Below are 12,030 nucleotides of genomic sequence, written 5' to 3'. Positions count from 1 at the left end.
ATACAGTTGAAACTGAAAGGATTTCACCCCCCAGGCTTTCTGATGCTTTCCAAAGTGAAACCCAGGTCCCATCTCAGTAAGATGCTGAGGTGTGTGATGATCCCTGGACAGAATATTACTGGAAACAAGGCTGTAATTGGCTAAACCTGACCACCAAGTCTCCTCTCCAAGGTGAGAAGCTGTTTTTCCTAATAGGAATCTGGCCAGATCCATCATTTTGTGGCAGAATTTACTGAGTGTGAGGAGGTTATTTGGAGTCCTTACCCCACATGGGTGACACGAGGTGTTGCTGACGTGGGATGTGTGGTGGGTCAGGGTGTGAGATGACCACCCTTGGTAGATAGAGATATTCCAGAGATTTTTATGTCCTAGTCCATCCATGCTGAGGGCAACACATTGAACCCCAAACCATTGCCTGGGAGCTGATTCCCATTTCCAGCAGCAGTGATGTGTTCTGCCAGTGAGGGTGTGGGCTGGATGTTTTGCAGAGATGTTCTGCAGTCAGTGTGCCCAGGCCCCTGGCAGCTCTGGGGGGCAGCACGTGCTGCCCTCAGGTACAGGGGTGCGTTCATCACCAGCAGAAATTGGGACTTTGGGCTGAGGAGGGCCAGGTCTTTGACAGGCAATGTGTATTTCACACAGAAACTCCACTCTGAGTCAAGAGATGGTTTCTCACTCAGGTCTGTTGCTGCTCTGAGGAGTCCCACAAGATGTGCTCATCATTCCCAGCAGCAAGGCAAAAATTTTTCAGTGAGAAGGAGCAAAACTCATGGTTGTTTCACATTTAATGAGCTCAAAGTATCTCATACTGAGGTATGTGAAAAATCTATGAGCTTTTCAAAGCAAGATGGTGTTTTGAAAGCCCTGAGCTAGGGATTTTCCATTCCAGGTCTTAACACTGCTTTGTAAATATTCCAGGCTCCTCCAGAAGCTGAAGTGTGGCCCTTTCAGAGGATGTGGAGCAAGTCCTTGGCTGCTGCTCCATTGCTGGTGATTTGTGTGGGGCTGTGCCAGCTGTAGGAGGAGCCTGTGAGCAGAATGCTCATCCTCTGACAGGGAATGTTCCATTCACGTAAGTGAGGTCACTCCCAAAGATTCACCTCCAGGAGTCACACCCTGCTCAGCTCAGCTCCCCTGCCTCTGGCCTGGGCAATTTGGAGAGCAAATTGTCTCTCAGCACTTCAGTCCTCAGCCCTGTGGCAGCAAAGGCCAGCAGAGATAGCACAGCCTGGAGCTGCCCTGGTTGGACATCAAACCCAATTCCTTCCTCTAAACCAAGCCCACAAAAGAATCTCAGATTTTTGGGTTCTGGCTGTTGAAGCCAAATACTCAAACTTACAAGTTCATTTCCAATGCTTCATCCTTTAAGCAGCCACAGTGGAGGAGCTGCCCAGAACTCTTTTGCTGTGTGGCTCATGGTCAGATGGACCTGGGCATGAGCAGGAGGTGAGGCAGCCCCAGCATCATTTGCCTGAAACACTCCCAGTGGCCACAGGCTCCTCAGGCTGCTCTTTTCTCTCTTCCATTGGCAGCTTTTTCATCTTTGGCAAGGAGTTAAGGGGCTTTGTCCAGGAATTATGGTTTGCCATTCTTCCATATTCTTTTTTCCCCATCATTTTGCTTTTTTTCTAGAGATGGGTCATTTCATATCTTTAAGGTGATTTATGAAAGAAATGAGGATAAAATTGCCACAACCTCTTTCCATCTCTCCTAGCTTTTGAACCTGTTGGACAATTTCTAAGAAATTTGACAGCTGGGCACAAGTCTCAGATTCATCAAGCTGTTGCTCATGGAATTAAATGTCACACATTGAGACAAACAGGAAAATCCCCTCATGAGACAGAGCCAGGGGAAACCAGGCTTTTGTGGTTCCATAAAAATCTCCTGAGGCAGAGTTTCCTTTCCTGGGTGCTTTGGGGCAGTTTGCCATGGGTTTTCCCCTCCAGGCACCCACAGCTCATGGCCAGTGCAGAGTGCCTGAGCTGTGACCCCAATGGGTGGAGAGTTGGGTCCCAGAGCCAGCAATGGTGCCACCCCATTGTCCTCGTGCTCCCAGCCATGGCTCAGAAGAGGGACACTTCTCCTTCCCTCCCAGGGCACTGACTGCCACAGGGAGTGGCTGGTTTTGGGTTTTTGGGAGCACCACTGATGCCCCCTGTCTTGGCTGCAGCTCTCCCAAGTGGGATTTTCTGCTGTTACTTTTCCCTGCACCATCTGGTGATTAATCTAACACCTTAAAATTAGCACTGGTGTTTCAAAGAGGTTTTGGGCAGGGTTGTTTTTTTTTTATTTTTCATTTTTTATATTTTTATTTTTCATTGTTTCCTGCCTCACAGCACAACACAGACGTGTGGGCCGTGTTCCTGTGATGCCAGAGCAGATTTGCCCGCATCAGCTGGAGGATGTGTTTCCTCTCCCAGCACAAAGTGCCACCTCTCTCCTTCATCCCAGTCAGTGACATCCTCCAGCTCAGCCTACGTGTGTCTGCACACGTGCTCATTAACTTTTACATCTTAATTGAGAGGGTGGCACATGTTTGAGCCCTAATAATGACATCCCTTCTGCTGAAGCAGTCTTTAATGTCCAGATAAAGCAGTGAGCCAAGGCAGCAGAGTGGGGCTGCTGGCACACCTGAGGATGGGAGCAGCCTGCCAAGAAAGGAGGTTTCAGGGTTTGATTTGAAACATGTGCCTGATGGTGCAGGGATGGAGGCAGCAGCAAGGGGAGGTGATGGAGGGCCGGCGAGTGAGGAGGAGGATTCAATGAGCAGGAGCTGTGTGTGAAGTCTCTTCCAGAGTTATTAAAAAGCATAAAAGCACAAATCTCCTTTTAATGTGGCCCTTTGGTACATCTCTGCATGCTGCTCCATGGGCCACCCCCACACATCTGCCTTTACCTCTTCCTAGCCTGGCTCATTAGTATGAACTGATGGGATTTATGGGCTGGGAGCTTCCTTTGCTGTTTGTCCTGGGAATATCACAGTTTAAATCTCTGGATATCCTTATAACAGAGATGAGGACTTTATGGTACCATATAGCTGCAATTTAAGTTACTTTAATAGGGTAAATTTATGGTCCAAACGTTCCTCTAATCCTGACTTACAGCTGTGAGTCAGGGCTTCAGTGCTGGAGGATCAAAACATTCCTGAGAATGATGCTCGTGAGTAACATCAGTGGGTTTGGGAGCCCAACCTCTGTGCTTTGGAGGGGATCAGATCCTTGGATTTTGGAGGTGCCATTTAGAGAGGTTCAAAGGTTGAATGAGAAACCATTGGTTTGACAGATGGAGTGCAATGTTTGTTGGTGGGGAGTCTTCAAGGACACCCTCTCTTGGCTGCCACACTGCAGGAGGTGGGAAGAAGCTGGGAAAAAGCAAACATAGACATAGAGAAATTATGTGCCATGCTTAGAGATGCTGCTGAGGAAAAAGGACGGGAAAAAAGAAAAGAAAAAATAGGGGAAAACAGAGGGGGGAAGTAAACAAGAAATAGAAATAAAGATGAAAAAAGTGTTTAAAAAAAAAAAGAAGTCCTCCAAAAAGGAGCAGTAAATGTGCACTGCTAATCGACCAAAGCCCTGCCAAGCAAATCTTTTGTCAGATCATCTGCCCAAAATGAAAAGCCCGGACTCAGCAGCCCCGTTACCGGCGGTTCTGCCTACGAAGCAGGACGGGCAAAGCCCCGGTTCCGCGGCTTTGTTACAGAGCCCTGACCGGGCCGGCCCCCCCGGCCACCCCTATATAGCGCCCTGTCCAATGGTCTGTCCATCGCAGCTCTGCTGGCTCCCGCTCTTGCTCTGGGATAGCAGCCAGCAGAAAATGTCCCAATACTCAGGAAAAGTAAGTAACGACCCGACCCTTCCCTTTCAGCCTGGGGCTGGAGCATCCTCCGGGTGGAGGATGAGGATGAGGATAACAGAGCCAGCAGTGGTGTGAGTGGTGATCCCGGGAGCAAATCTGGTAGCAGGGATGGGGAGGGTGTGGCAGAAGGAGCTGCGTTTCGGGAGCTGAATTTCCCGTTTAAACATTCCTGTTGGAAATATGTGTGAGTGAGCACGAGGCGGCGAGAAGTGTCACAAATGCGGGACGCGCTGCATTCCCAGAAAAACAAATACGCTGCTTAGGAAAAAATGCCAGTGATGCTTTTGCTGGAAAGCAGCTAAAATAACCCAAACCACCCTGAAATGATGCATCTGCAAGAGATTCCCATCTGCTTGGAATGGGAATCCGGCCATGTCCCTGCTCCTCAATGCAGGCCCTTTCTCCTCCTCCCCCCAGATCACTTTCTACGAAGGCAGATGCTTCACAGGCAGGAAGCTGGACGTCTGTGGCAGCTGCAACAGCTTCCAGGACCAAGGTTTCCTCAACAGGGTCAATTCCATCTGTGTCCAGAGCGGGGCTTGGGTCTGCTTTGACCACCCTGACTTCCGAGGGCAGCAGTACATCCTGGAGCACGGAGAATATCCCGACTTCTACCGCTGGAACGGGCGCAGCGACCACCTGGGCTCCTGCCGCCCCATCGGCATGGTGAGTGGGATCTGCTGCTGCTGTTGCTCTCCCAGCTGGAGCACCTCTGGGTTTAGTTTATCCTGGTCACTGGAGCCAATTATGTGAAAATTGCCATAAAAATGTGTGTTCTTTAGGAGTAGGGTGTCCCATTGAGTTTCCTGGGTGGGTTTGTCCCTGTTCAGAGCAGTCTGTGCAGTGAGGCAAAGTAGAAATTTTCCAAAGTAGAAATTTTCCAAAGTAAAAATCCGTTTTGGTTTAAGTAGAATGTACATCTTTGAGTTAAGTATGTAGCTTGCTGTGTAGTCTGGCTAGCCTAGGCTCAGAGAAACTGCTTCAGAGAAAGACAGAGATAAGGGGAGGGGAGACAGAGAGTGACAGAGAGACAGAGAATGCTGTGAGAGCAGGTCAACCTGACCTAGGAATTCTTTCTGATAAAGAAGAACTAGCAGCAAATGTGACACGAAATTCATAAAAATGAATATGTATGAACCTATTGTGAATTTGTATGCATATGTATTTGAGAAGGGGATAAAAAGAGCCCTGAAGTCCCCAGAAGTACACCTGTCATTTTAGGAGAACGATTCCCACACATGTCCAGGGCTGTAATAAACACACCAGCTTTACAACTTTCACAAAAGTTGTCGAGTTTTGTTTATCTCCCCAAAACAGCAGGCCACAAAGCCAAGACAGTTTCCTGTATCCTCAGGCAGGAGGAAGATGCATCTTCTTCCTCTCACAGTGAAACACAGTGCCTTTAAGAGGATGAGGTTTTCCAGATGAGATGGCAAGGTCCTGCTGGTACCATGTGCTTTTCCTTTTAATGTAAGCTGCTGTGAGATATTCAAGGGGGAATTCAGAAGGAGATTCATTGCCCGAGGCAAGTTTGAGCTGCAGCTGCTCCATCTCCCCACGTACCCAAAGGGGGAGAGGGCAGCCCAAGGGCTTCCTAACCAGGCCACAGGGCTGCTCCTAGCAAATTTTAGTTGAATTCTCTGCTGTTGCAAAACCACCCTCCGACCCTGGTAATCCTAAACTAAACCCATTATTTTCCCTTCCCCTTATCAAGCTTTTAAAAGCACTGTCCAGAGGAAGGTTTTAAATGGGAAGATTTAAAAGTAGCAAAGAGAAATGAGTATGGGTTGGGTCTTCACATTGATTCTTGTACCACTGAGGGCCTCTGGGGCAATGATGAGCCCAGCTGGAGCTGCTGGGATTTCTCACTGGCCCTGAAACTGCTTTTGGCACAGCAGCAGATCTGTTCCAGGTCTGTAACATCATTCCCAAAGCACCTCCATGATCCATTTGTGGAGGGATGCTCTGGCCCAGACCCTGGACCCTGGCCAGCACAAGGATGTGCTCCTCCTTTCCTGGCCCAAGATGTTCCTGAGAGGTGCCAGAGAGGGCCTGGAGGGGTTTGTGCAGTGCAGATTCCCTGAGGAATGTTTGCTCAGGCCCGGTGTCCGCCTGGCTGCTGAGAGTTTGGCATGGCAGCCCAGCTTCTCGTGTGCTGACGCTGTTTATTTGAAAAATGCCTTTAGGTATTCTTTGAATTTGGCTTAAAAATATCCTTTGAGCTCGCTCTGTCCCACATAGCTCTGCCACAGGCTACAGGGATGTCCCCACAGTCATTTGTGACACGTGACCATCGAGGGCTCACACAGCAATGATGATGCTGGGAAAGTTTCCTTTTCTCCCCCGTTTTTATTTTCCTGAAAGAAAGGCACAATATCTCTCATGAGGAACAGCAGCTATTCATGAAACTGGAGGCAATAGAAGTTAGTTTAGGGGAATAATCCAACATATTTGTACACTCAGGATATGTTTCTTTTTTCCTGTTTGGGTGTGCAGAGTTTTGGGGCTGAAGCTGTTGCTGCATTTGGGATGGAGGGGTTGTGGGTTTGTGGGGGGATCTGCAGATGGATGAGGGGCTGTGTGTCCCTGAGCACTGGCATCCTATGATGTGTTAGCATGGGCACAGCAGCACAGGAAGGCACAGCAGCACAGGAAGGTGCAGCTGGGCACAGGTTTGAGGGATTTTTGGCTGCTTTCATGGTTGGTGTGCTGGGAGGCAGCACAAGTTTGTGCGAGCTCTGTTCATGCTGGCACCAGTGGTCTTGCATCGCTTTTCACATTCCCTTTCCAAAGCACCCTTCTGTCTCCCTCTCTGTCTGATACAAGCCAGAGGAATGATTTGTTGGGCTGTTTGGGTGTTGCTGTTGACTCCAATCCCTTTGTCCCCAGCACGGCGAGCACTACAGGATCGAAATATTCGAGGGGAGCCATTTTAGGGGTCCCAGCCTGGAGCTGACAGAGGATTGCTCCTTCCTGCAGGGACAGGGCTGGGACAAGACCTGCATCAATGCCCTCAAAGTGTACGGCGACGGCGCGTAAGTAACTCCACACCAGCCACTGCCACTCCTGCCCCGGGCACTGCAGGGGCTGCAGACACCCCTCCCTCATGGAAAACCCTCCCAGTGCTGGGGACACTTGGAGAAAGCCTAAAAATATTTGTCAAGCCTTTGGTTAAAGGTGAATGTTGGTCACTGCCCACTGTGAGCTGCATCAAAGGGGTGTGATTTCTGGAGGGTGGCAGCTAAGCACGAATTACAAGAACTCTGAGACACCATTTTAAGGTGTATGAAAGAAGCCTAAAACCATCTCCCTTCCCTTCCCTTCCCTTCCCTTCCCTTCCCTTCCCTTCCCTTCCCTTCCCTTCCCTTCCCTTCCCTTCCCTTCCCTTCCCTTCCCTTCCCTTCCCTTCCCTTCCCTTCCCTTCCCTTCCCTTCCCTTCCCTTCCCTTCCCTTCCCTTCCCTTCCCTTCCCTTCCCTTCCCTTCCCTTCCCTTCCCTTCCCTTCCCTTCCCTTCCCTTCCCTTCCCTTCCCTTCCCTTCCCTTCCTCTTTCAATCCATGCTGAAGCTCTCAGGGAGCCTGGGCAGGATGTCAGTTTTGCCTTTTCTGTGACATTTGGTGGCAGTTTGTATTTTCTCAGTGGTGTTGGTCCTTTTTGTGGTTTCTTTCCTCTTCTTGTCAGACCGGCTGTTCTCTGTCTGTCTCCCCTTTCCTCTGTCTGACAATTGTGTTTTCACTGCAAGCCTGCTGGGGGCTGGGGAATGCCACAACACCTTCCCAGAGCCAGGCAGAGGGAGGCTGGAGGGAGGCCCTGGGGCAGAGGAGGGAGCACAGATTCCTTGTTCTTCACCTGTCCTGGATGTGTGCAGCTCACAGACACCTGGTGTGAGATGCTGGACCCTTTGTGTCCATTTTTTCCCCTAAGAATAGAGAAAGGTTGTTGCCATCAAGATATCCTGACAGCAGCAAGTGTCCTGCAGGAGCCTTTCTGATCCAGCCAAGGCCTCTCCACTTTCAAAAATCCAATTTGGCAATGGCAGCTCATTAAGGAGCAGAGCTACCCACTCCTGATGGGAGGAAATGGCTGGAGCCCCCCAGGGACCCTGTTAGTGCTGAGCATTTGAGTACCAACACCACAAGCCACAAGGGAGCCTCTGAGTACTCTGGCAAGAGCTTCAGGGCCAATTTACTGCTTGGGTCCCTGCAGCAGAGCCTGGAGCTTGGAAAATTGGGAAGCTGCCCGGAAACTTTCAAGCACTTGAATTTTTCAGATTGATTTTCCCCCTCAAAATACAGAAAAGGCCCAAGGCTTGCTCTCCCTCACATGAGAGTCTGGATTGTTAGGGTTAACATTACAGGACTTCTCAAGGTCTATGAGTAGTGAGAAAAATAGAAAAAAATAAAGCACGGAGAGGAGCATGGTGAGGAAACTTGCTGAGGTTTGTAGCATTACATTCAGGTCCTGGGAAGAGCAGTGTTGGACATGCTTGGAAAGGTCTGTAGAGGCAATTAAAGGCAGGACAATGCAGAGGGACCTGCTGTCCTGGGCTGCAGGAGGATGGAGGGAAAGATGAGACACCACTGCAGAGAAGTGAGAGCAGGGAGAGAAAGGGACCCTATAGCACCACTTTTCACCTTAGGATGGGAGAGAAAGAGACTCAATAGCACCACTTTTCTCCTTTGGATGGATTTTCTAAACCCAGGTGCCTCCAGAGGTGCTGCAGGTGCAGATGGTGCTGGGCATAACCTGGCAAAGCTGTCCCAGGACTCATCCTTGGATGTCTGGGGAGCAGAGGAGATGGGGTCAGTGGAGACAAAGGCAGTTTCAGCCACAGCATCCCTCTGTGATTTTCACCCTCAATTCCCACAACACAACATCTGTTGGATACAGAAATATTTGTTTTCATTTCAAAACCCATGGATGGTGTCATGTGCTGATAAAAAGCTGCTGCCTGCGCTTTGTGGAGGTGGCTGTGCCCGCGGGAAGCGATGATGGATCATCTGGAAACATGGCAATGGAGACAAACATCAGCCTTTGGCACAGTGCATGGTGAGCCTGAGGGGGCCAGCACCTTCCCTGCTGCCTTTCTGGGGCAGGCAATTGCTGTCCCCACAGCCAGAAGGGTGATGGCAAAGCTGATTAAGGCACGCTGGCAATGAATTGCTATTTTGGAGCAGTTTTGAGGTGTCACCGCCCCCTCGGAAGCTGCTGCAGGTTTGTGGTGAACTCCAGTATCACAGATGGGATCATCTGATTTCAGATGAAGATGTGGGGTTCTTGTCCTCCTTTGTGCCTCAGCCACTCCACTGAGGACAGCCTGGAAACTGCAATTTTAAAAAGCTGAATTTGGTTTGCAGCCCAGGAGAGAATATCCCCAAAAGAGCTTTTCACACTACAGTGGAATAACTTGAAGGAATCAGACCAACCATTTATTCTACTGAACCATTCATGAGTGCTTGGTAGCTGTTCTGCAGTCAGGTTGTGAAATACAAAGCAGAACATGTACCCAAATGCTGCTGCCCAATGAACATCACATATTTCTCAACAAAGGTGATACCTGTCCATGGCACTGCTCAAGTCCTACATGGAGTTAAATAAGTGACTTTGAGCTCCACTGAAAGCTTCCTGCTTGGTTCAGGCTGATGCTACAGCATTCCCCTCCTCGTTTTTCAGTGTGAGCAGCCAGTGTTGGCTTATAGAGTTTGAGTTGGTTCCATGAGCATTTTATTCCCGTGTCCGCTGGGATGATGTGCTAATGAAACACAGCACTGAGCTGTTTGAGGGCTGTGTGCTATGTGCCTGGATAAGCTCTCCCATGCTGGGCTTGAGGACAAGATCATCTCTTTCTTTTTTCTTTTCTGGGCTCCTGACTGACTTGATTTCCCCTCTCACTGATGGTCCCAGAGAACGTAAATTTCAGGCAATAAAGGAGCAGCTAAGTGAGCCATACAGTCCTTCACTCATCACCTTGCACTGCCAGCACACTTCACTCCCATCTTTCTGCTATTCCTTTTATTCCTTTGCTTTTTGGGTTTTTTCAGCCTTCCTTTAAACAGAGGGACAAGTCAGTGGGAGTTCTTATCACCACACCAGGTCACTCACTGCTTCTCTCTACACCAAAGCCTGTCCCATTCCCTCCAGGTAATGGGGCAGACACATCAACCATGTGTTTGGACAGAAGTCTTGGGAAAGACAAGACAGTGAGGGGCTGCTCTTCCCCCTGCTCCGTTCCCCAGGGTCCACCTGTTGTTGAAACATGTCTTAGAGCAGAAGAGCTGAAAAGAAAGAGGAAAGAGACACTTTCTGTCACTGCACACTGGGATATGTGGTGGGGGAACACTACACTCACAGGCGAGCAGTGAGCAGCCTTCCCCACGTGCTGCAAAGGGAGCACCAAAGGAAAAGACTGGGGATGATTTTGTAATTCCAGTTTGGATATAAAATGGCTGCAACAAGTGCCAGAGAATGAGGTTTGTTTGCAGGAACCACATGTCAGCACAGGGCTCTGATACTGCAGGATGCTCTTTCCCAAAATCAAAGCACAATATTCCATGCTGGTGTCCACATGCTGGTCCTGCACAGGCTCTGGGAGAAGGGACCACCACAGTCCCACCCCATATCCTCTCAGAAATACAAAACAAATATGTCAAAGAACATGTAAGGTGCCTTGGGTAAATACCCCAAACTTTTCTTGTTTTGTTTTTTAAATAATGCCCGTGGCTGCTTTTATAAACAATTTTTCCAAAGCCTCCAGCTTTTTTGCTTTGGGTTAGACAGATCTGAGTTCACCAGCTGTTGTCTGACCCTTAAGGCCCAGCAGTCTTTGACCCCTCCAGTTCTTGAAGAAGTTTCTCCCTGGAAATCCCACACTCAGTAGGTCCCAACCCCAATGTCCCAGCTGAATTCCTGCAAAGACAGACCACAGAAACCAAATTATTTGGAGGATTGCATTTCTGCCTTGCTGTCATTGTTGAGCACATAAACAGGAAAAGCAGCTGAGATACTCATAAAATCTTTAAAAATATGGGGAAAAGAGGAAAGAGGCAGAGATGAACAGCTCAGTAATGTCAGGGTGGTAACCTGACCATAAAACTGTCAGAGCAATGGCAAAATTTGGTTATGAAGCATGACAGACTCACATAGAGGACAGGGGTAACATTTGTGGCCACAGAAAGAGCATGTGAAGTGGAGAAAAGCAGCAAAATTGTCCTTCTTGACCATCAGAATTGCTCCTGACTCGACCTTCAGGTGGAGAAAGACATGTCACAAGGCAGGGTGATGGAGAACGATGTAGCCAAGCCAGGTGAAGAAGTCAGGCATGCCAAAGTCACCAAGGTTATTGAATGTTGTATCCATTTGACTGCATTCCAAGGGAAAATTGTCATTAATTCTGGATGTAGAGATAAAGATAACCAAGCCAAGCCCTGCTCTCTGTTGGAAAGCATCAAAGACGCCATTAGGAATTATTAACAAAGAGAGAAATTACTAAATATGGTTCCCATTATAGTTAATGAATAAGTTCAAAGAGACAAAATATCCATCAAGCATTTCATGTTTCTCCTTACAGTCCCTAAAAAAGGGACAGTTCCTAAAAAAGGGGTTTATGCAGGGGCTGAGGGGACTCATGTCCTTCTTTAGCTCTATAAATGCTATTAAATTGTTTCTGTTGCACATGGTGAAGCTCATGTGAATGTGAAGCAGGGAGCCCTTGGGCCCGGATTTTATTGCTGGTTAACCCAAAACATCTTCCAAAGGCAAGGTCCAGTTTGGCTTTGTGTGCTTGCCAGGCCACGCTGGGGGAGGCGCCCACAGTGAACTCCACCAGGAGCATTTCCATGTGCGGGGTGGGACTGGGAATCCGGCCCTGTGGTTTGCAGTGCGGCAGTGCCTAAATGCAGCCCCCTGGAGCGGCCCTGGTGCAGGAGCAGGGTGCTGGGCCCAGGTGACCCCCCCTTTGTGCCCAGGTGGGTGCTGTACGAGGAGCCCAACTACCGGGGCCGCATGTACGTGGTGGAGCGCGGCGAGTTCGGCAGCTTCAGCGAGTGGCAGGCGCGCAGCGCCAGCGTCCAGTCCATCCGCAGAGTCGTCAACTACTTCTAGCTGGGCTTCCCCCCTGCCAGCCATGGCCTGCTGAGACTGAGCATCACCCTCCTCCCCACCCACTGACCCCCGG

The 12,030-nt window shown here is 49.4% G+C and overlaps 1 protein-coding gene across 1 annotated transcript; it reads left to right on the top strand.

Annotated features, from left to right (window-relative positions):
- Window positions 1-4,216: 4,216 nt before the first annotated feature.
- Window positions 4,217-12,030, top strand: CRYGN (crystallin gamma N). The gene is given in 4 exon segments (XM_059482903.1): window positions 4,217-4,265; window positions 4,268-4,524; window positions 6,748-6,893; window positions 11,822-12,030. Coding segments are annotated over 4 exon segments (588 nt in total). The 3' UTR covers window positions 11,958-12,030.

Source organism: Ammospiza nelsoni, chromosome 1 (assembly GCF_027579445.1).
Source record: "Ammospiza nelsoni isolate bAmmNel1 chromosome 1, bAmmNel1.pri, whole genome shotgun sequence".
Lineage (NCBI taxonomy): Eukaryota > Metazoa > Chordata > Aves > Passeriformes > Passerellidae > Ammospiza > Ammospiza nelsoni.
Note: the sequence above shows the minus strand (reverse complement) of the source record. Positions and strands in the feature narration are given on the sequence as shown.